This window comes from Macaca nemestrina, unplaced genomic scaffold (assembly GCF_043159975.1).
Source record: "Macaca nemestrina isolate mMacNem1 unplaced genomic scaffold, mMacNem.hap1 Scaffold_44, whole genome shotgun sequence".
NCBI classification, from domain to species: domain Eukaryota; kingdom Metazoa; phylum Chordata; class Mammalia; order Primates; family Cercopithecidae; genus Macaca; species Macaca nemestrina.
The window spans coordinates 673,949-699,172 of record NW_027257673.1 but is presented as its reverse complement, the minus strand read 5'-3'; the positions used below and the strand labels follow the sequence as shown (position 1 = coordinate 699,172).

The 25,224-nt window shown below is 45.5% G+C and overlaps 1 protein-coding gene and 1 long non-coding RNA gene across 12 annotated transcripts in view; both read left to right on the top strand.

Moving 5' to 3' along the window:
• LOC139361350 (centromere protein I-like) overlaps positions 1-11,865 on the top strand; it is a 59,026-nt gene extending 47,161 nt beyond the window's left edge. For 10 of the 11 annotated variants that reach the window (XM_071089978.1, XM_071089981.1, XM_071089984.1 and 7 more), the window contains one exon: positions 10,844-11,865. In XM_071089978.1, coding sequence (XP_070946079.1) covers positions 10,844-11,004 — 161 coding nt within the window. In that variant the 3' untranslated portion in view covers positions 11,005-11,865. Of the gene's footprint in view, positions 1-64; positions 372-10,843 lie in introns of those variants that run through there. The other variant, XM_071089985.1, reaches the window with a different exon arrangement.
• LOC139361354 (uncharacterized) lies at positions 1,530-8,133 on the top strand. Its single transcript, XR_011618927.1, has 3 exons — positions 1,530-2,435; positions 3,023-3,159; positions 7,124-8,133. It is a non-coding gene; the product is annotated as an uncharacterized lncRNA (long non-coding RNA).
• Positions 11,866-25,224: the final 13,359 nt, after the last annotated feature.

The following is a 25,224-nucleotide window of genomic DNA, read 5'->3' as shown; positions in this document are numbered from 1 at the left end:
ATGCATCAAGGCAGGGAGGCCTGGGATGGTGGCATCACAGGACAACAGTGCCCCACCCCCACAGGCCACCCTGGGACTGCACCCTGGACAGGAGCATCCAGAATCCTCTGAAGAAGCCAGGTTCGTTCTGCCCAGTCATTGCAGTCGATGGCAGACGACCACCAGAAGAGTGCACAGACCAAGCTGGCAATCTCGTAGTCTAAGATGGACTGCAGCTCTGGGTTCCCCTGGTACTAAAATTTCAAACCTTGACAGCACGTTGATGATTTAGAAACCCAGGCTGCAGGGACAAGTCAGAAAACACAGCTCACACACAACTCAGAGGAGCGGAGCTGCCTCTGCTCACAGGGGAGGAGGGAGCTGGGGACAGGTCAGGGCCCAACCCATGCACCTCTGGGACAGGGACCTCTAAGCTGGTACTGACCCAGGTCTGGGAGAATGAGTCCATCCTCACCCGTGATGCCCTGGAGGAGCTGCTTATTTTCATTCTCATTCTGGGTGGTGCCCCAGGCGAGTGTGAAGTGTGTGGGCTGAACTTACTGAGTTGCCAGAGAGAAGCGCCTCTGCCCTCAGCATCAAGGTGAAGGGAGGGGAGTGGTCTTCACCCCACAGGCCTCTAACAGTGCCAAAAAGGCGATGGGGGTGTGGCCCTGCCTCCCACAATACTGGCTCCATCTGAGTGGGGCCTGGGTCTGGCACTTGGCTGATCACAGGCTGAGGGGGAACGAATCCTTTGAGGAAGGGGACCCTGATGGCTGTTTGTACCGGAAAACAGCCATAGTTTGTACCTGAAATATCTGGCGCAGGTACTCCAGGGCCACTTCCAGGTGGTACTCTGTTTGCTGGACACCATCCTGCCCCATATTGTCCAGGTCATTGGCTGGGTAAGAGCCGTTGGGGTTCATGGGGCCAAAGCCCAGTCAGGACAGGAAGGAGCAGCTGTAGGGCGCTCTCCACACTGGTCCAAGATGGACTTGACCGTGTGCTTGGTCTGCATAATGAGCTGAGCAAGGCGCAGGGCCTATGTGGGAGGTGCAGGCAGGTCACTGACAGACTGGCCTGTGCTGCCACCCAGGTAGGCCGGCTGGAGGCCGCAAGACCAATCCGCAGCCAGACCGCTGAGTGCCAGGAGGAGCAGCTTCTGCCAGGGAACTTTTAAAGACTAAAGGATGATCTTCTAAATGTTAAATATTCCGAACAACACTGCCTTTGTTATCAGGAAAAACCAGACTTTACTGAAAAGGGGGAAGGAGATACAGCCTTAACCCTAAGCCCAGCCTTGACCCTTCCCACCAGAACACAGCACTCTGTGGGGACTGTTAAGTCCCATGGCTCCAGGGTCCCTGAGGATGGGCACTGGTGATCAGTCACCAGGATGTGGGCCTCTGGCACAAATATCAGAGTGTACTGACAGTCCTGGACCTCCAGGCTGTAAACGTGGCTCTTCACCTCGAAGGACGCATCAGTGATTGCTGGCAGCCACAGTGACAGGGCTGTGAAAAGTCAGTGCTGGTGGTGGAGGGATGACAAGCTCTGGCTCCAGGAACAGCTGCTCACCTGGAAGGCAGGAGACGAACCTGGTGCCCACCCAGGGGCACCAAGTACCCAGCTGCTGCCTGCAAAACTTTGGGTGGTCCCTGAGGTGTCTGGGGAGCCATGACTCAGGGGTGTCATCCTGAGGCCCTGGGTTGTAGCGTCTCCCATGCAGTAGGTGGCTGACATAGGGAGGGCGGGTGGGGTAGCTGGTGGCTCACCGAGCCCCCAGCAGTGTTTACAGGTGGCAAACACCAGGAGGAGTGACAGAAGCCAATGCCCAACCCAGTCAGGATGAACACACAGCAGAGACCTGGCTCACCACCTGAGGCAGCTGCCACAAGTCACCAGCAAGAAAGTGGGGCCACAGCTTGGACTGTGCAGCTCCCCACTATGGGCACACCTGCAGTCCCTCGCTCAGTGCCTGGTGGTTGCAGGGCAGGCGGGGGTGCAGCCAGTCTCACACTTCAGGGTGCAGATGTGTCCCAGGAGTCTCCACAGCACCCTTTGCTGGGGCCCACTCTGAGCACGTGGTTCCCTTCTGCAGACCTGCCACCCACCAGCTAAGGTCCTGGCCTGGTCTGGCTGGGTCAGGGTCTGCCAGACGGGTCCAGACTGAGGACTTACCTGGATTATCTCGGTCACTGTTGGGCTGGGCAAAGACTTTGACCACTGGAAACATCATGAGTGCATGTTTGGGGCTGACCAAGTCTGTGCAGAGCTCGTGGTTCAGGAAGACCACGAACGGCTTTGTGTACATCAGCAGATTATCCTGGACAGAGAGTGCCCTGGGGACTGAGGTGGCAATTTGGGATCAGCCCTCTCAATGGGGGCAGGGGCTGCACCACTCCGTGCCCATAAGACCGCTGCTCGTCCCTGGACTTCCAGACTCTCTGGCCAAGGTGATAAGATGTCATAGATGGTAGCTTAGAGGGCTGTGGGTGGGCACAGAGAGCAGGCCAGATCTGGGCAGGTGACACCCAGGCCCTCTGAGGACACTGTATTTTTGGCAAGGCTGAGGCCCGTTTCCAAGAGGAATGAGGCCACCATGGTAGAGGCTGGCTCAGCCTGTGGGGGCCAATGGACGATCCCCCAGAGGATCCAAAGGGGAAGGGCTTGGGCAAGAAGAGAAGAGGTTAGTGGGCACCCCAGGTGCCACGTTAGCCTGGAGGTCTGCCATGAGGATCAAGCAGGGGATGAGGGCAAGACGGCCACTGCTGTACTCTCCTCTGTGCGGGTGAGGGTCAAGGGATAGTTTGGGTGTTGCTGAATGTTTATCTGGACCAGAAGTGGGAGGGGACAGGGCAGGATGGGTCACTGGTGCACTGCTTCCATGAGAAAGCAGTTTCAGGACCCGGCAAAGTTGAGTCTAGGAAGGGCTGGTCTGTGCTTCACTAGGGAAGGCCTGGGAGAAGACCACAGGAGACCACTGGGGCCAGGGCCAGGCTGACCCCAAGATAGGCAGCTGGCTTGGTTTACTGGCCCACAGGAACAACATCCATCCCCAGGAGCCAGTGGCATAACTGTGAGGAGAGAGGCTGAGGCTTATTTTTCCAACGCACCGGGAGTCAATGGAACTGTCACTGCCGGGAGCCTGCTTGTTGGAGTATGCTGCCATGGCTACAGGTAGGTCAGCCACATCTCCAGGACCTGTGGGAGGGGGCGTGAGCTGAGGGCCCAGTGGCTGGGGGCCAAATCCTTTGGTGGCTTAGAGTCCCTGTCCCAGCTAGCAGCTGGGTGGGGCTGGCTCTTCCTCCATCCCCCAGAGGGTGCAGGAGAGATGTGCACAGCCCTGTGATGTTTGGCTCTGTTGGTGGCCGTTTAGAAGCCAGGGCCATGGGTGGGCTTTTCCCAGCCCAAGGGGCTCAGTGCTCCCTGGACAGGTAAGGGTAGGAACCTGCCTGGCACCAGAAAGCTGGGACAGGGCAGGGCTTTCCAGTACCTGAGGGTTTGCTTTGGAAACTAAAAGAACCATGTGGCCCTCCAACAGCCCCCTCTTCTCCACCTCCTCTATACTTGTTCTCATTTGCCACACGGGACCACTCTCATTAGGATACATAGAGAACACAGACATGTATGTAACACGGCAATACTCAAAAGTTTTGAACGATGTGTCCAGGGGCCAGTGGCCAAAGCAATGCTGCATGAAAAGGTCAAGTTTTTGCTGGACAAACGTTGGGACAGGGCCTTGCAGGAAATAGGGTCACCTGCTGCTTGCCCGGTAAGGAGGTCCTGCTCACAGATGATCCCAGGGCTCCCATCAAGGAGGGTCAGCTCTGCCAGGGGAGAGCACTGGGGATCTCCAGGAGGTCAGAGTTGGCTTCAGCCCCTGTTTCTCAGAGGAAGAAATCAAAGTTCAGAGAGGCCAGTGAACATCCCAAGGAGACACAGCACATAGGCGCCTGAGCCAGCGCAGCTCCCACATGCTGCTCATCTCAGTCCTACACAGACAGCCCACTTTGGTGGGCCTGGAGTCAGGGCCACACCAGCTCTTCTGATAGGAGTAGGGAGGAGCTAGAGATGGCAGCATGATGAGGCCTCTGGCCAGTCTGGCAAGAGAGAGGCTCTGGGAGCCCGCTGGTCGGGGTGATGAGGCACATGCCTAGCCCTCCAGAGGCCTCAAGTGCTCTGTGAGCAGGAGAGGACTTACCCTGTTCGCTATGCCCTGGGGTGAGATCCTTGTGGGCAATAGCTGAGGAGGGGAAGGCAGGGGAGACAAAAGTGGCGGGAAGCCACAAGGGTCACCCACCCTTTGAACTCCTCCAGGGACCTGGTGGCATGGAAGTGGGTGAGGTCTGCTCTGGCTTCAGGCTGTTTCTGAAAGCATGCAGGTGCTTCAGCAGCAGGCACACCAGCAGTGCTCCTCAGTGGGCCTGAACCACTGCTAGGTGGAGGAGGAAGGGTCAGGGTTGGGAAGGGCTGCTGATCCACAGCATTCATTCTCCAGGTCTGACCACATCCCACCCCGGGCTGGTGGCTTTGCCTCCCCACGGGAGGCACGAGCCAGGCCAAGAGTGGGAGCACCCTCTGGGGTACCACTGTGCCTGGCACTCAGTGGACGTGCCTTGCACTGCTTGGTCTGAACTATGACCAGCTTGTGATACGGAAGTACTTGGCCCAACACCCACAGAGCCCACCCTGCAGGGGGCTCACTAAGACACACATCTGCAGGGGATCTCCTAGCCCTGCTTCTACACCGCTGTGCACCCGCAGTGGGTGACACAGGCCACAACTCTCCAGGCTGTGCCCTTGGGCACTGCTTGATCCCCAGGGTAGGAGAAGGCCAGCATCATCCTCAATCTCTGGATCCAGGGTCTCCCACCGGCCTCCTGAATGTGTACAGAAAGCACAAGGAACCCAGGTACGGTGCCTCAGACGTGTAATTCCAGCACTTTGGGAGGCAAAGGCAGGAAGATCACCAAGGCCCGCAGTTTGAAATTAGCCTGGGTAATACAGGGATACCTTGTCTCTACAACAAATTGTTAAAAGTGAGCTGGGTGTGGTGGTGCACACCTGTAGTCCTAGTGACTCAGGAGGCTAGGGTGAGAGGATCACTTGAACCCAGGAGTTCACAACTGCAGTGAGCCAGGATCGTGCCACTGCACTCCAGCCTGGGCGACATAGGAAGACCTTGTTCAAAAATAACCCAGTGGCTTCGCTTATCTCCCAAATTCTTTCCACCTCCTACTCTTCCTGGACACAGCCAGACAAAGGCTCAGTCCAGCCCTGGGCATCACTCCGTTGCCGATGGATTTGTGGTCAGGAAAACCCTCAGAGGAGCACAGTCAAGCATGTAGGCCAAACTTTTGATTTGCAACCTATAAGCAGGGTCCTGGAGAGCGAAGCTGAGAGGAAAGCCTTTTTGCTGGCCATGGACTTCTGGTTGCTCAGTATTGTAAGGGCAGGTGGGAGCATCCAGTGGATGAGAGCAGGGGAATGGGGTACTAAGGGCAGGATTGTGAGTCTGAGTGGACATGCTCACCTCTCCACGTTTGTCCCCCAGCCCTTTGGGCCTCAACACATCTGTGCTGCTGAGGCTGGTGCAGGGCGCGGCTTCTGGGTGTATCCTGGGATGATGCAGACCCCACAAGGGACACTGCCCACATCACCATCCACTCAAGTCTCCCTGTCAGGAAAACGTCCCCACGGGTCCAGGTGGCGCCCCACAGATCAGTGGCTGAGTCTGAGGATGGAGCTATGGGGTGGGAGGCATTTTCCTTTTTGAGACAAGGTCTGTCACCCAGGCTGGAGGGCGGTGGTGTGATCTTGGCTCATCATAGCCTCTGCCTCCTGGTCTCAAGGGATCCTTGCACTTCAGCCTCTGGAGTAGCTGGGAACACAGGCACACACCACCACACCCGGATAATTTTTTTTTTTTTTTTTTGTAGAGACAGGTCTTGCCGTTGTTGCCCAGACTGGCCTCAAACTCCTGAGCTCAAGCAATCTGCCTGCGTCAGCCTCCCAAAGCACTGGAATTACAGGCATGAGCCATGTGCCAGACTGTTTACTTCTAGTTATCTGTATCTTCAAGTCTTTGGGCAACAAATTTACGTTGTTTTGGAAGGAAGAGCTGGGCACGGTGGTTCACGCCGGTAACCCCCAGCACTTTGGGAGTCTGAGGCAGGCAGATCACTTGAGGTCAGGAGTTTGAGACCAGCCTGGCCAAAAAAGGTTGAAAACCTGTCTCTACTAAAAATACAAAAATTAGCCTGGTGTGGTGGCATGCGCATGTACTCTCAGATACTCAAGAGGTTGAAGCGGGAGAACTGCTTGAACCCAGGAGGTGGAGGTTGCAATAAGCCAAGATGTGTCACTGCACTCTAGCCTGGGCGACAGAGGGAGACCCCTCTAAAAGGAAAAAGAATAATAAAAAGGAGAAAAACATGGAATATAATAGCTGTACCTATACCGCCCGACTACAAGGGCACCAGCTGGGTAGGAAGTTAGACCGGGGTCCTTCTCCAGTTTCAGCCATGGCCCTCCCTCTGATCCTGGACTGGGATCCTGAATCTCGACATTGTCCCTGCAGCTCAGGGGAGGGGACAGCCTCCACGTGGGAACTAGAAACTTGCCTTACCTTGCTGGCGCACTTGACTTACCTCACCTGGTCCTTCCAAAGGGTCTGGCGGGCTCACTGTCTGCCCCTGAGCCTGCCTCTGCCCCTGGCAATCAGGTGGAACTCTCTCAGGCTATTTTCTTACAGGTTTGCAGAGCTAAACTCCCTCAGCTCTGCATCTGTCCTGGGCCATGTTCCCCATGGAGTCTCTGGCCACAGTCACACTTGGTTGGTTCTTAAGGATGTGTCCCCAAAGCCCCACCATTTCCCACTGGGCTGAGCCTCACAGCACCTCAGCAAACCTGCCTGGGCCTTGCTGGTCACCCTTCCCGCCATGGGGTTTGCCACCAGCTTCCTAGACACTCCTCTCTCTCCCTGGCCCAAACCCTCAGGTCCTTCCCTTTGCAGTGGTTCCTGCATAATGGGGGTGTCCCTGTGTGCTGTGGCCACCATCCCAGCCCGCCGGCACTTGGGGGCCAACACGTTTTCTCATCTTGTGCTCAAATTCTCATTCACTGGTGTGCTCCTTCCCAGGTGAACGGGACAGACGCGGGGCTGCGAGCACAGCTCATCTCCAGCTCTCACAGACTGGTTAATTCTGCCATCCCTGAAGTCCCCTACAGGTCTGAACTCCGCTTCACTGACCTCAGATCCATCAATGCACTTGTCATTTCTGCCTATGCAGTCCCAGTCCTATGAGGTTACCACGTACTCTCATTTGCCCCTGGAGGTGTGTATGAATGGCCAGGGCTCCCCAGGTGAAGGCTGGCGTGCCCCAGCTGGGCTAAGTACTGACAGCCTCTGTGGGCTATAGGGTCAAGCCCCAGGTTCTTCCCACCCCACTGCCTCACATGCAGGCTGTGGGTCACAGCACCTCCAGGCTGGGTGACAGATACTTCTGAAAAAGGCAGAAACCACACCACCCAGAGGTCCCAGGCCTCTGTATCTTCCGAAGTGCCAAAGCCTGCAGAGCGGGGGTGAACGTGACCACTGCAGAGGTCTGATGACTCTAGCTCTTCAAACCAAGGCCAAGCACAGGGCCTCCAACGCCAGAGAGCTTGTGACACCTGCAGTGGCCAGCCAGGGCCCCGCACCGCCTTCTGCCTCACAGCCACATCCCCACCCAAACCAGGCTAGTCTGCAGAATCTACATTGAATGGATGGTGTCCCTGGCTGCCCATGTCTTTCTCATTATGGACTTTCACTTTTCATTTGCCACATGAAAGACCACTGAGACAGGCTACATCTCATTTTTCTCTTGAGGATCTCTCTTACTGAGAAATTTTTGTATTCTGGGCTATGCTGGGTTCACAATCTGACTATATCATGTGTGTATTTGTTCCTTTCCTAAAATGCTCAGCTGCAGTTCTAGAGGTAAATACTACTAGGCTTCCATTGTAGAGAGTTGAAGATCCGAGGTCTGGAGAGGTTAGTGTGTAGAAAGCTATGTTTAATAAGTGGTAAGACCATGTGGCCAGGTCAGATAAGCTGCCTTCAGATTTGACTCTTGAACTTTTACTGGATAATATCTTCTCATTATAGAAAATAAAAGAGTGAACTTAGATTTTTTTTTTCAAAATCATTGACTGTAGGAGTTCTTTCAAGATATGAAAAGCAGTAATTGTCTCATTTTACATTACCTCTAATTATTGCTCACTAGAAATTGATTATCTATGTGGCAACCTTTTGCATTCATCTCTGCTTTATTATGCATGAGTAGGCTTCCCTGTGAATAAGATGTGCAAGATTCAGAAATATCTTTAACTTGGTAATGCTTGTTCACAGGTATCCATCAGAAAAATATTTTGCTCATTAGCCATATGGACTCATAAGGTAAACTACAGGCAGAGACACAAAACGTGGAAAGAAGAAAGGGCTATCAGAAGTCCTGTGTCTCCTTACATTTTGCATTTCTATTCATTTGCATCTAGAATCATGAGGAATTTGAGCAAATGGGAAATGCAAAGTCCTCATCAAAGCATACCCACATTTCAGTTATCTGCATTATTGCACATTTAAATTTGTAATGCTTACATAGGTTATACAATTCAATAGGTATAAAAATGGTAAGTAACCTTTTCTCTCTCACGCCCCATTCAGTAGCTCACTTTAAATGTTGTGCCTACTTTCATAAATTATTTTCTTTATCTTATTTTTTTTTTTTTTTGGAGATGGAGTCTCAGCCTGTTGCCCAGGCTGGAGTGCAATGGCGAGATCTCAGCTCACTGCCACGTCCACCTCCTGGCCTTTTCTTTTTTTATGGAGATAGTGTCTCTCACTATGTCACTCAGACTGTAGGCTGTCCTTGGACTCCTGGGCTCAAGCAATCCTCCTGCCTCCACCTTCCAAAGTGCTGGAAGTAGAGGTGTGAGCCCCCACTCCTGGCCAAAGTGTTTTCTTTTCTTTTTGTTTTTAGACTTGGGGTTTCACCGTGCTAGCCAGGCTGAATTTGAACTCCTGACCTCATGATCTTCCCGTCTTGTCCTCCCGAAGTGCTGAAATTACAGGCCTGACCCACCACTTCCAGCGGTGGATATCTGCCATCTTCTCCTTGCTTCTCTTTGTAATTTTATTATGTATTTTCTTTCTTTTCTTTTCTCTCGCTCTCTCTTTTTTTTTTTTTTTTTTTGAGATGGAGCCTCGCTGTTTCACCCAGGCTGGAGTGCAATGATGTGATCTTGGCTCACTGCAGCCTCAGTCTCCTGTGTAGCTGGGATTACAGGCACGGGCTACCTGCCACCACTCCTGGATAATTGTTGTATTTTTAGTAGAGACGGGGTTTTGCATGTTGGCCAGGCTGGTGTTGAACTCCTGACCTCAGTGTCCTTATTACATATTTTTAATATGCCTAAAGTCTGATTTTGCCTGGTGGTTCTTTTACATAATTGGAGTAATAGTCTGTATCCTGCTGCAGCTGCCTTCTTTTACTCAATATTAAGTTTTTAAGATTCACACTTAGCATTGTGTCTGCATTCTATTAGAACAGTATACCACCAGCCAGGCACGGTGGCTGACACCTATAATCCCAGCACTTTGGGAGGCCGAGGCAAGCAGATCACTTGATATCAGGAGTTCCAGGCCAGCCTAGCCAACATGGAGAAACCCCACCTCTACTAAAAATACAAAAATTAGCCAGGCGTGGCAGCATGCACCTGTAGTCCCAGCTACTCAGGAGGCTGAGGCAGGAGAATCCCTTGAACCCGCGAGGTGGAGGTTGCAATGAGCTGAGATTAGGCCACTGCACTCCAACATGGGTGACAAAGCAAGACTCTGTCTTAAAAAAAAAAAAAAATTAGGTGTGGTGATGTGTACCTGTAATCCCAGGTACTTGGGAGACTGAGGCAGGATTATCACTTGAACCTGGGAGGTGGAAGTTGTAGTGAACCCAGATTGTGCCCTCTACTCCAGCCTGGGCAACAGAGTGAGACTCAGTCTCAAAAAAAAAAAAAAAAAGCTAGGCGAAGTGGCTCACACCTGTAATCCCAGTACTTTGGGAGGCCAAGGCAGGTGGATCACCTGAGGTCAGGAGTTTCAGACCAGCCTCACCAACATGGTGAAACCACGTCTCCACTAAAAATACAAAACTTTGCCAGAAGTGGCAGCGTGCACCTGTAATCCCAGCTACTCAGGAGGCTAAGATAGGAGAAATACTTGAACTCGGGAAGCAGAGATTGCAGTCAGCTGAGATCACGCCACTGCACTCCAACCTGGGAGACTAAGCGAGACTCTGTCTCAAAAAATATATAATAAAAAATACAGTACACTAGTGTGTATCCCTTCATTGTTGATGGACATGTGGGTCGTATTCATTTTTGTCAGTTACAAGTGATGCTGTTGCGAACACTTTTGTATTTCTATTTGGCTACCATTAGTGTGTATTTATGTACACTATAAAGCAATAGATGAAACCATAGGTCACAGGATAAACATACCTTCAGTTTTACTTGGTATTATTGGTTTTATCCCAGTGTTAACACACCAAGCGACAGTCTTCCAAGGTCTGATAATTCCCAAATCTTCGCATTCTTGTTGACACTTAATTTTGTCAAAATTTTAATTTGAGTCTTTTGGTGGGTATGTGCCAATGATTGTGATATTAATTTACTGGGCATTTTCTTCTCTGTAACAGGCAAGATATATGTGTGGTGTGGCAGGGGTAGGAGCCCCTAGAGGTTGCATGGGCTCTGGAATCCTTCGTCATCCTATGTAAAAGGTTTGTGGGGCAGTAACTTTTTTTTTTTTTTTTTTTTTTAGACAGAGTTTTGCTCTTGTTGCCCGGGCTGAAGTACAACGGCATGACCTCATCTCACTGCAACATTTGCCTCATGGGTTCAAGTGATTCTCCTGCCGCAGCCTTACAAGTAGCTGGGATTGCAGGCATGCACCACCACACCTGGCTAATTTTTTGTATTTAGTAGAGATGGGGTTTCACCATGTTCATCAGACTGGTCTTGAACTCCTGACCTGGTGATCCACCCGCCTCAGCCTCCCGAAGTGCTGGGATTACAGGCATGCACCACTGCACCCTGATATTTCCTGTGTACAGTGGTGTAGCCAGGGTGCAAAGCCATTTCTTAATGATTCTGTCATCTAAATATTATGTTTTCTTGCTTCCCTTTGAGATATGCTCATTCTTCCATATAATTAAACAATCTCAATTACTCTTGAGGGAGCATAAAATCCTCACTGTCTAATCATGGGTCCTTTCAAATTATTTGTTGACTTGTGTTTAAAATATGAAAAAAAGAATGCAGATTTTGTTTTCTTCTTACTGTTTAACCTGAACAAAATGTCATAGATACCTCCTGGCCTGTTGCTAAACCAAGAAGAGTCACTTGGATAATGATCAAGACAGGAGGGAAACCACATTGATAATTTATCATTAAACTATCATTACACAGATGGAACTCATCAATGATGCTTACAAAAAATTGGGTCATTTGTGCAAAAGTGTAAAGAGAATATAGGAGATGTTTCAACTGAAGAGAAAATGCTACAGAAAATAATTACAAAAAATTAAGATGTGAACACAAATTCAGAGATTCAGGAGCACAAAGGGCTAAGTTAAGGGAAAAAGAGTTATCAATATTTTCTTATTCATTATGGAGAGCAGGATGAATTCTTAAAAGGTCAAGTAATTGTGAGTCTGATAAACTGATGATGATTTGTATTTCTAATGTAAATGGTTTTGAATTTATAGTCATTTCTATTTCCTTTAGACTAATGACCATGAGTTTGATTGACAAACTATGTGTGTTCATCATACTATGTGTTAAAATAAGTCAAACAATTTTTATCTTGTATTTGTTTTCATTTCCTTTTAGTTTAGTTTCTTTGGGTCAGGGTCTCACTCTGTCATCTAGGCTGGAAGTGCAGTGGCATGATCACATGTCACTGCAGCCTCGACATCTCCAGGCTCAGGTGATCCTCCTGCCTCAGCCTCCCAAGTAGCGGGGACTACAGGTTAGAGCCACCATGCCTGGCTAATTTTTGTATTTTTTTTTTAGAGATGGGGTTTTGATGTGTTCTTCAGGCTGGTCTCAAACTCCTGGACTCAAGCGATCTGCCCATCTTGGTCTCACAAAGTGCTGAAATGACAGGCATGCACTACTGCCCCTGGCCTGTTTCCATTTTTTTATTTGGCTGATTCATTGAGACACATAATTATCAAGTCAAATCTCACTATTTCCTTAGCATTTCTCTTCAGTTTAGCTTAGAAAAATCTATTCCTAAGTTAATATTTTAAAATATATACAATTAGTCAGGTGTGGTGGCATGCACCTGTAATCCCAGCTACTTGGGAGGTTGAGGCAGGAGAGTCATTTGAACCCGGGAGAGAGAGGTTGCAGTGAGTCGAGACCGTGCCACTGCACTCAAGCCTGGGCAACGAGTGAGATGCCATCTCAATAAACAAAAGCAAAAACCAAAACAAAAACCAAGGTTTTCTCCAGATCATTTTTAGATTTAATTATTCAGTCTGTTTTGACTATATGTCAAAACAGAATTCAGTAAATATAACTTCACTCTTACACACTATTAGTCAATGTACCTTACACAATTTATTGAATAAATCAGTTAATTCCCAACAGCATCAAAAGTAACATTTCCTATTGTAAATTAATGTAGGCATTATGGAAAATAATATGGAGATTCATCAGAGAAACAGAATAGAACTACTGTATGTTCCAGCAATCCTACCTGTGGGTATATAGCTAAAGGAATTGAAATCAGCATACAGAAGAGATAACTGCACTACCATATTCACTGCAGCATTCTTCATAATAGCTAAGGTATGGAAGCAACCTAGGAGGCCAGCATTGGGTGAATGGATAAAGAAAATGTGATACACACACACACACACACACACACACACACACACACACACACACGAGAATACTATTCACTCTTTTCTTTTTATTTTTATTTTTATTTTGATACATAGTTTCGCTCTTGTTGCCCAGGCTGGAGTGCAAAGGCACAATCTCAGCTCACCACAACCTCCATCTCCCTGGTTTGAGATTCTCCTACCTCAGTCTCCTGAGTAGCTGGAATTACAGACATGCATCACCACACCCGGCTAATTTTGTATTTTTAGTAGAGATGGGGTTTCTCCATGTTGGTCAGGCTGGTCTCCACCTCCCGACCTCAGGTGATCCTCTCACCTCAGCCTCTCTAAGTGCTAGGATTACAGGCATGAGCCACTGTGCCTGATCTTACGATTTACTTTTTTTTCTTTTTTTTTTTTTCCTTTGAGATAGAATTTCCCTCTTGTTGCCCAGGCTGCAATGGTGTTATCTCCATCACTGCAACCTCCGCCTCCTAGGTTCAAACGATTCTCCTGCCTCAGCCTCCCAAGTAGCTGGGATTACAGGTGCCCGCCACCACGCCCAGCTAATTTTTGTATTTTTAGTAGAGAGAGGCCTTCGCAATATTGCCCGTACTGGTCTCGAACTCCTCCTGAGCTTGAGTGATCCACTTGTCTCAGCCTCTGAAAGTGCTGGGATTACAGGCGTGAGCCACAACATCCAGCCAAAAACACAGAGAGGTGTATTAATAGTCTGAAGCATTGCAAAATACTGCTGAGAATACAGTTCACTAATATCATCATCATAGAGTACAAAATACATTCTGGTATTAAAAATATCATAGCTCTAACACATACACAGAACACTCATTCTATTAGAAATTAAATTATAGCAATATTATTGACAACCACTTTTATAGCTGTCATTGTAAACTCAAAGACAAGAAATAAATTCATCATCAGAAAACATAAAACAAGTACTTAGCCTTATTGTTGAGAAGCCTATAGTTGTCTTTTACTGAATGACACTTCAGTTCTTGGGATAAGGTTTGAAACAGCAACTGGAAGGACAGCTTTAACTTGAAAATGGTTTTATTTTTAGAGTTGTCGTGTTATAAAAGCTATTCTCACATAGCCAAGCTGTTGGACAGAGACCAGGTTTCATGAAAGATTTTCATCAAGTGTTTCACATTTTCCTCACTGCAACCCCAAACAATGGCAAATGCTTCATAAGCCCCTGTAAATGCTGATTCAGCTGATAAATTAATAAAATTCTCTTTCTTTAGGCCGGGTGTGGTGGCTCACACCTGTAATCCCAGCACTTTGGGAGGCCGAGGCAAGCGGATCATGAGGTCAGGAGGTCGAGACCATCCTGGCTAACATGGTGAAATCCCGTCTCTACTAAAAAAGCAAAAAATTAGCTAGGCGTGGTGGCACGCACCTGTAATCCCAGATACTTTGGAGGCTGAGACAGGAGAATTGCTTGAACCAGGGAGGAGGAGGTTGCAGTGAGCCAAGATTGCACAACTGCACTGCAGCCTGGGTGACAGAGCAAGACTCCATCTCAAATAAATAAATAAAAATAAAAAATTAAATAAAATTCTCCTTTTTTAAAGTCCTAAGCCAGAAAATATTTAAAATTGTTAATAGGAACGAATGGACATGGCTGGACCACCCAAAGATTCTCCTATTCCAGGGTCACCTTCAAAGAGAAAATATCAATTTCATTGGGTTTCTTGCTTACCCAGGTCAAGAATTACCAATACCAAGACAGCCAACTGCACAGAGATTGGACCTAGAGCAGCAGGAGGTGGTATATAAGTCACAGATACTAGAGAAAATTGAGAGAGGGAGCAGAAAAGTGATTCATCTGTATCAGGTGTGGTCTGCAAGTTGTAAGATGTAGAATGTAGCTGGTGGATGGAGTAACAGAATTAGAAAAATTTAATGTTCATTCAAGTTTATTTTATGAACTAACCAAACAGTCACACATGGATATTGACAGTAGGTGGAAAGATCAGAGCAGAAATAGCACCTTTGGCACATAGTTATTGGGATTGAGGGAGAATTCATTTTAGCTTTAATTTTAAAATAGATTTAATTACGTTTATTTTAATTATTGTAAAGCTTTTAATTTTAAAAAAGGTTTTAATTTTTATTGTGGCAAAATATACGTAACATAAAATTTGCCATTTTAACCATTTTTAAGTGCATAGTTCAATGTCACTAAATACAGTCACCTGATTGTACAATCATCACCACCATCCATCATCTCTAGAGCTTTTTCCTTTTTAATTTCTGAAACTGAAACTCTGTACCCATTAAACAATATCCCATCATTACTCTCTCCTCCAAGTACCTGGGAACCATCATTCTACTTTTGGTGTCTATGAATATGACACTCTAGATACCTCATATAAGTGGAGTCATGCAGTATTAGTTTTTTGTATCCAGTTTCTTTCACTTAGCATTATGTCAAGGTTCATCCATGTTGTAGCATGTGTCAGAATGTCCCTTTTTAAGGCTAAGTAATATCCCACTGTATGTCTGTACCACATTTTGTTCATCTATTTCCCTGTCAATGACTGCTTCCACCTTTTGGCTATCATGAATAATGTTGTTATGCACATAACTTTGCAAATATCTGTTGAAGTCCCTGCTTTCAAGTTTTGTGGGTTTAAACCCAGAAGTTGACTTGCTGACTCATACGGTAATTCTAGGTTCCATTTTTAATTTATTTTTGAGATGGAATCTCTCTCTGTTGCCCAGGCTAGAGTGAAGTGGCATGATCTCAGCTCACTGAGACCTGCGCCTCCCAGGTTCAAGTGATTCTGCTACCTCAGCCTCCTGAGTAGCTAGGATTACAGGCACACACCTCAACGCGTGGCTAATTTTTATATTTTGAGTAAAGACGGGATTTCACTTTGTTGGTAAGGCTGGTCTCGAACTCCTGACCTTGTGATCTCCCCACGTCAGCCTCCCAAAGTGCTGGGATTACAGGCATGAGCCACCGCACCCAGCCTAGGTTCCTTATTTTTTTAAAAAAATTTAGGAACCACTGTACTCTTTTCCATTATGACTATAGCAATGTAGAGTCCACTAGCAATGCACAAGAGTTCTGATTGGCTACATCCTCACCAACACTTACTATTTCCTGGATTTTTGATGATTGCCGTCTGAATGAGTATGAAGTGGTATCTTATTGTGGTGTTGATTTGCATTTCCTTAATCAGTGATGTTGAGCATCTTTCATGTGTTTCATGGCCATTTGTGTATCTTCTTTGGGAAAATGTCTATGTAAGTCCTTTGCCTATTTTTTAGTTGGGTTGTTTATTTATTGCTGAGCTGTAGGAATGTTTTATATATTCTGGATATTGATGCCTTATCAAAGATATCATTTGAAATTTTTTTTCCATTCTGCAAGTTGCCTTTGATTACACAAGTTTTAAATTTTGATGAAATCCAATTTACTTTCAAGTAAATTGTTGTTTGTTTGCTTTTTGTTGTAACCATACAGCCAACCTTCATGCTCTTCTCCCTTCCCATGCTTTATTATTGCCGTCTCCAGAGGGCTTGACTCTGAGTAAAGAAAAACAGACACCAGTTGAATTTTTATGGAATAGAGGAACTGTGGGAAAGAAACAGGTGGAAGAGTCATGGGGTTAAAACCAGGGTCAGGAGAAGACAGGTCAGAGGATGGGCTTTACTTTCAAGCCTCCTGAGTAGCTGGGACTGCACATATGTGCCTCCACACCAGCTTACATTTATCTTTAAACAAGGGTTTGACCCCTTTTTGAAATTTATTTGTGTTAAGGCATGTACTCTAAGTGATATGGCAGGCTCATTTTAGACCGTCGGACAATTTGATCTCTGGACCACCATTTGCCATTTGTGATCTGCTCTCCTACGAAATTCAAGTGTTGCCCATGCTTTTGGTGTCAGAAAACTTTTAGTTTATAATTTTAAGTATATCATGTCTCCTGCCTCATATGTACCACTGGACAATGTCCCTTTTATGTGCTCAACTTCTGTCAGAGGTAAATGTATTTTGAAGCGGAGAACAAAGATAATTGCAAAATTGGCCTGGAGAACTAAGATAATTATGAAAGTTCCAGGTACAAAGAGAGAGGGTTCAATATGTCAGCAGTTCTTTACCAATCCATCCTAGAAGTCTTGTTTTAGGATTGCCTAAATAATGCAGGGAATGCGTGCAAGACACACAAGTGTTCCAGAAACATGTAAACAAGGTACAGAGAAGAGGATAAGATAAAATAATATGAATTAAGATTATTAGGAAAACCTTGTTCAGAAGATTGCCTACAGAGGCAAAAGGGACAGTTTCACTTTGCTGAGGGAAATAGGGTGGTAAGAACCCTCGTGGGGAAGACCCCCACTTACACTGACACAGAGAGAAGGTGTAAAATAACTTCATGGGAGAGCATTAGGCTGAGATAGCTCCCATGGCCTGGGTTCCTACATAGACAAAATGAACCAAGCTTCACCCGTCACAAGTGGCCAGCTGAGTATTAGCTTTGTGATGAGAGACCTTCCACCGGGATAGTTCAAATAATGCAATTGCACAAATTTTTGCCGATCAAATAATTTCTCTAGTTTGCTTCTACATTCACCCTATAAAACGTTCCTTACAAACACCTTTAGTATATCCTCCAATCACTTCCAGTTTGGAGCTGCCTGATCCAGGAAACTCTGTTTGTTCAAATGCCCTCTTTAAAATTTTAATATGCTTAAGTTTATCTATTTTTTTCTTTTTAAAAATTGAGATAGGATCTTCCTATGTTGCGCAGGCTGGTCTTGAACTCCTGAGCTCAAGGGATCCTGCCACTTCAGCCTCCTGAGTAGCTGGGACTATAGACATGTGCCTCCACACCAAGCTGACATTTATCTTTAAACAAGGGTTTGACCCTTTTTGAAATTTGTGTTAAGGCATGTACCCTAAGTAATATGGCAGGCTCATTTTAGACCGTCGGATACTCCAGTCTCTGGACCACCATTTGCCATTTGTGACCTGCTCTCCTAAGAAATTCAAGTGTAATTCAAGTTAGTTCACCCTCTGCTGATCAGGGGAGGTTGCTGTGGGTGCAAGTTCAAGACAGGGATTCACACTTTCCTACCAACTCCTCTGGAGACTCAACAGGACAAATCTGGCCCTCTGGGGACCTAGGACAGAGAAAGGCATCCACCTGGGGCTGAATCACTGAATTTCTTCCCAGGCCTATGCCCTCCGTATATGAAGACACTGATGCTGGGTAGACATTCATCAAAGACATGTGTCCCCTACCATCTGGTCCCTTCACTGCATATCTCCTGGTCATTTCTGCTGACCCTGTGCTGACCTTGGAGAAGCGAAGCCTGCTCCCAAGGCGCCTAGACTTTGTGCTGTTTCACAATCACACAGTTTCATCTGGGATAGGAGATGGGAGGAAAATCAGCAGTGATTACTGTTCCACTCTGAGGGTCTCTAGATAATTTGATCATTGCCTCCCAGGGCTTTATTACCTGGTCAGTCTCCTGGAGAGATGAGAAATATTTCCACTGAGGATAGGATGCACTGTCTGACATGAACTTATTGCAAGATAAATCTCCCACCTGGTGGAGAAGGGCCATCTGCCTTCTGCTCAGACCTGCTGCTTATGGCTTGAGTGCTCATGACAGGTACACAAGTCTTCCACTCCAAAGCCCAGGCCAGGGAAGAGGTGGCTTTACCAGTGGAGGGCGCCAGACTCTATGATGGGCCAGGAAGTGGAATGCAGCCTCCTGAGCAGATGTGGTAGTGACAGGGATACTGAGTGGCAGGGAGAGTGAGATTATTGTTATATAAAGCATTCATCATGGTATTTAAGTGATGACACCTTGAAGCCATGAAATTCACTAAAATCAATCTGTTGTAGATCATCTGTGATTTGTAATTTTGTAATTTGCTTTTTGCTTTTTCTTTCTAGCAAAAATTCCTTGTAGCCAGCATGATGGGAACTGAGAGAGATGGTGCCAGCCTAGTAAATGATACAAGTTTCTAGTTGAGTGTTTCCATAAATTTCCATAAATTAGCCACACAAGCCTTTATAAAGGGTCAAAATCCCATCCTCTGACCTGTCTTCTCCTGACACTCATTTTAACCCCATGACTCTTCCACCCATTTCTTTCCCACAGCTCCTCTATTCCATAAAAATTCAACAGGTGTCTGTTTTTCTTAAATCAGAGTCAAGCCTTGTGGAGAGGGCAATAATAAAGCATAAGAAGGGAGAAGAGCATGAAGGTTGGCTGTATGGTTACAACAAAAAGCAAACAAAACACAAAAACTAATAAATCACATTGCATGCAAGTGAGTCTACCAGGAATTTTTGTTGAATTTATAATATTTTTAGGAAGAAAACAAGTAACTATGATTTTTATTTTACAGATAGAAAACCTAAGATGTATAAATTTTTTCCCAAAGTCACACTGTTAGAAACAAATTGAGCAGCATAATATTAGATATCTTTGGAAAGAATGGGGAGAATAAACAAACTGTTCATGGAACTTGAGTCTTCTGACTTCCAGATCAGATTCCCTTAAAAATGCTATTCCTTTTATAAAGTCCTCAGTCTTTATGTCAAAATGGAAATGCACCAGTCTGGGCAACTTAAGACTCCATCTCTACAAATATATATTTTTTTAATTAGCCAGGCCTGTTGGTGGCCAGGCTGGTCTTAAACTCCTGAGCTCAAGGGATCCTCCTGCCTCAGCCTCCTGAGTGGCTGGGACTACGGACATGTGCCTCCACACCCAGCTTACATTTATCTTTAAGGTTTGACCCCTTTCTGAAATTTCCTTGAATTAAGACATGAGCCGTAAGTGATATTGCAGCCTCATTTTAGGCCGTCAGACATTTTGGTCTCTGGACCTGTAGTCCCAGCTACTTAGGAGGCTGAGGCCAAACGATCACTAGAGCCTGGGAGGTTGAGGTTTTGTGAGCCATGATCATGCCACTGCACTCCTGCCTGGGCAACAGAGTGAGACCCTGTCTCAGAAGTAGATGCAGCTGGAGTCTGAATACACTAATTGCTAATCTGTGCTATAGGCACGTTAATGATTCATTCATCTTTGAAAATGTCATCTACTTCTTTAAGTCAGTTGGTGTCCCTGAAACATGATACTGGTTGCCTAATACCTACAGTTGCCATTCAATATCCTTCTTTCTTTCTTTTTTTCCAAAGAAATAGCAGAGGCCAGGCGCGGTGGCTTAAGCCTGTAATCCCAGCACTTTGGAAGGCTGAGACAGGCGGATCACGAGGTCAGGAGATCGAGACCATCCTGGCTAACACGGTGAAACCCCGTCTCTACTAAAAAATACAAAAAACTAGCCGGGCGAGGTGGCGGGCGCCTGTAGTCCCAGGTACTCAGGAGGCTGAGGCAGGAGAATGGCGTAAACCCGGGAGGCGGAGCTTGCAGTGAGCCAAGATCGCGCCACTGCACTCCAGCCCGGGCGACAGAGCGAGACTCTGTCTCAAAAAAAAAAAAAAAAAAAAAAAAAAAAAAAAAGAAATAGCAGAGATAATGACCTTATCATTTTAGTGAGGGTTTTATTTGCCATCCGTAAACATTTATATAATACATCATTTGATCTAAAAAAGGTTTGCTAAATGAAAAAGCATGCCACGCTCATGGAATGGAAGGATCGATATCGTTAAAATGGCCATAGTGCCCAAAGCAATCTATGATTCAATGCTATTCCTATCAAATTACTACCATCATTTTTCACAGCAGAAACTATTCTAAAATTTGCATGGAATCAAAAAAGAGCCCAAATAGCCAAAGCAATCCTAAGCAAAAAGAACCAAGCTGGAAGCATTACATTACTTGACTTCAAACTATACTATAAGCCTACAGTACCCAAAACAGCATGACACTGATATTAGCAGAGACCAATGGAACAGAATAAAGAGCTCAGAAATAAATCCACACACCTACAGCCATCTGATCTTTGACAAAGTCAACAAAAATAAGCATTGAAGAAAGGACTCCCTAATCAGTAAATGGTGCTGGGAAAACTGGCCAGCCATAGGTGGAATGAAACAGGAACCTTTCCTTTCACTATATTAGAAAATTAAAACGGATTAAAGATTTAAATGTCAACCTCAAACTATAAGAATTCAAGAAAGTCTGGGAAATACCATTCTGGACATCCACCTTGTGAAAGAATTTATGACTAAGTCCTCAAAAGCAATTGCAACAAAAACAAAAATTGATAATGGGGACCTAACTAAAACTTTCTGTGGCAGGGTAGTGTGCCATGCTGTCTCCCAGGCTGAAGTGCAGTGGCACAATCTCGGCTCACTGCAACCTCCTCCTTCTGGGCTCAAGTGATTCACCCCCCAGAGGTGCACACCACCATGCCTGGCTTATTATTTTTCCTTTCTTTTTTTTTTGTTTGTTTTTTAGAGATGAGTTTTCACCATGTTGCCTAGGCTGGTCTCAGACTCCTGGGACCAAGCGATCATCTTACCTCTGTCTTCCAAAATGCTGGGATTAGAGGCATGAGCCACCATGCCAGGCCAGGACCTAACTAAAGAGCTTCTGCACAGCAAGATAAACTATCAACAGAGTAAACAGACAACCTACAGAATGGGAGAAAATATTCACAAACTATGCATCTGATGAAAGTCTACTATCCAAATCTATAAGGAAATAAATTCAGCAAGCATAAAACAACCCCATTAAAAAGTAGGTAAAAGACATGTAGAGACACTTCTCAAAAGAAGACATAGAAGAAGGCAACAAGGCCAGGCGCAGTGGCTCATGCCTGTAATCCCAGAACTTTGGGAGGCCGAGGCAGGCAGATCACAAGGTTAGGAGTTAGAGACCAGCCTGGCCAACATGGTGAAACACCGCCTCTACTAAAAATACAAAAATTAGCCAGGCATGGTGGTGGGTGCCTGTAATCCCAGTTACTCAAGTGACTGAGGCAGGAGAATCATTTGAACCAGGCAGACGGAGGTTGTGGTGAGCTGAGATCATGCCATTGCACTCCAGCCTGGGCAAGAGTGAGACTTCAGCTCAAAAAAAAGAAGCCAATGAACATAACTATCAGTAGCCATCAGAGATATGCAAATCACAGCTACAATGAGATACCATCTCACAATAGTCACAGTGGCTACTATTAAAAAGTCAAAAAATAACAGAGGTTGGTGAGGCTGAGGAGAAAGGGGAATGTTTATACACTGTTGGTGGGAATGGGAAATTAGTTTAGCCACTGTGGAAAGCTTTTTTCAGACTTCACAAAGAACTCAAAACTGAACTCCCATTTGACTCAGCAATCCCATTACTGCACATATATCCAAAGGAAACTAAACTATTCTACCAAAAAGACACATGCGCTGGTATGTTCATTGAAGCACTATTCACAATAGCAAAGACATGAAATCAACCTAAGTGCCCATCAACAATGGACTAGGAAAAGAAAATATGGTACACATACAGCATGGAATGCTATGCAGCTGTAAAAAGAACAGAATCATGTCCTTTGTAGCAACATGGGTGCAGCTAGAGGACACCATAAGCAAACTTACACAGGAACAGAAAACCAAATACTGCATGCTCTCAGTCATGAGGGGGTACACATGGACATACAATTAGCAATAATAGACACCAGGGACTACTAGAGGGGGGAGGGAGGGTAAGAGGGCCAGGCCTTAACTAGCTATTGGGTGCTCTGCTCACCACCTGGGCAATGGGATCATTCGTGCCCCAAATCTCAGCATCACACAATACACCCATATAATAAACCTGCACAGGTATCCTCCTGAATCAAAACTAAAAGTTGAAATTAATTAAAATGTTAATTTCATTTTGTTACAAAACAAAGGTAAATTTATTTCTTTCCAATTTTGATATACATGATACTAACATACATACTGTATTATATGGTCAATTACATTGATTGAATTTTACATTTTAAACTAACACTGAGTTACTGTGAAAAACTCTATTGGATCATATGTATTATGTGTTTAATATATTTTAATACAATTTGCAAAAATTCTGTTTTAAATTTGCATCTATGTTTCATAAATAAATATGTAAAAAATTTAAAATGTTGGTATTATTCAAGTAAAGATTTTAGCGATCTTTAAAAATACCTACTTAATATCAACTAGCTTTAAATTCAGAAGTAGCAACTCCATAGAAATTCAACTTATTTCTACTTTATTAATGATAGTGGTCGCCTTGAAGAAGCTTCATTGCTATCATTTAGTTTAGACTGGGATGTCACAAATCTCTAGACTGAGTAGTATAATATTCACTGTTCAAATAAAATCAAACTATTGTAATGTTTTGACACCTCCAAATACAAAGAGCAAGCCCATGGATGTTAGGTTAAGGTATAGAGATAAGTATTCCTACTTACTATCTTTTAGGGCAGACATATCCCAGCCAAGATGATTGAAAAATGAAATGGAAACCATATGGTAGAAGGGGACTTGGGACTCATAAAGCCTGGATTTTCATTCCAAGTCTTGCACACACAAGCTGCAGGTCTCTGGGTAGACTGTATATTCTCTTAGAGTTTCAGTTTCCTCATTTGTACAATGGAGGTTAACGCCTACGTGTTATGGCTGATGTGGGGACAAAAGAGAACCAACATGGATGAATGGGCAGGGCCTGATTCATAGAGAAGCTGGCATCAACAAATGCAAGCCCCTTTCCCATCTTGTCTTTGCTTGCACTACAAAATTGGGAATATGTGGGTATAAAAAGTACTGTTTTGTTTGTTCGTTTGTTTGAGATGGAGTCTCGCTCTCTTGCCCAGTCTCGCTCTCTTGTTTGAGATGGAGTCTCGCTCTCTTGGAGTGCAGTGGCGCGATCTTGGCTCACTGCAAACTCCTCCTCCCAGGTTCATGCCATTCTTCTGCCTCAGGCTCCATTTTTTATTAGAGACAGGGTTTCACTGTGTTAGCCAGGATGGTCTTGATCTTCTGACCTCATGATCCGCCCACCTGGGCCTCCCAAAGTGCTGGGATTACAGGCATGAGCCACCGTGCCTGGCCTAAAAAGTACTCTTACAAGAGACAGAATTGGAAACTTTTTCCAAAAGAGGTTGGAAAAGTGTCACATCTTGTGGCATGAGGAATTGTGGGCATATATTTGAACTTTGTGCTGTGAGATATCCATAGACCTTCAATAGCTTTAAGAGAACAGTTTAGATGCCATCTTATTCATCTACCGTAAAACTTCCTCTTCTTTTCTGAGATTTCCGAATTGTACCTTTTACAGCTCTAATAATGCAGTTCTATCCCTATTGTTTGGACTATTCTAATAGATGCAAAGCAGTATTTCACCAGCAGATGCTACTGCAGTTTACATGATTTCAAACTGAGAATCTCTTTAAGGTTATGCAATAGGTTTTTATGGAAATAGGATGGAAAGTACTTTAAGTTTAAAATCCTATAAAATAGGTTTTCTGTAAATAATTACTTGTTGCAATGTCTATCATACTAGCTTATATTCACATATGTATTGGTTTCCTAACACATGAGAGTGAAAGTTACTTGAGAGACTGTGCCATATGTTCCCTGCATTGCTGGTGCCTATCTCAGCACCTGATATACAGTAGATGATCAATAAATACTTTAACTTAAAATACTTTAACTTAAAATCGCTAAGAATAAATCTTAGTAGACATCAAAATATATATGAGTACAATCTACGGACATGGTCAGGAGCTCAAAATTCAGTTTTCAATGTTTATTTATTTATTTATTTTATTTAGAGACAAAGTCTTGCTCTGTCACCCAGGCTGAAGTGCAGTGGCACGATCTCGGCTCATTTCAACCTCCCTCTCCCAGGTTCAAGCAATTCTCCTGCCTCAGCCTCTAGAGTAGCTGGGACTACAGGTGCATGCCACTATGCCCAGTTAATCTTTTGTATTTTTAGTAGAGACAGGGTTTCGCCATGTTGGCCAGGCTGGTCTCAAACAGTCCCCTGTCCTCCTGCTCCTTGCTCCCTGAGAAAGATCCACCTATGACCCCTAGTCCTCAGACCAACCAGCCCAAGGAACATCTCACCAATTTTAAATCAGGTAAGCGGCCTCTTTTTGCTCTCTTCTGCAACCTCTCTCACTATCCCTCAACCTCTTTCTCCTTTCAATCTTGGCACCACCCTTCAATCTCTCCCTTCTCTTAATTTCAATTCCTTTCATTTTCTGGTAGAGACAAAGGAGACACGTTTTATCCGTGGAACCCAAAAAGCCTGCGCTGGTCACGGACTGGGGAAGGCAGCCTTCCCTTGGTGTTTAATCATTGCAAGGACGCCTCTCTGATTACTCACCCACGTT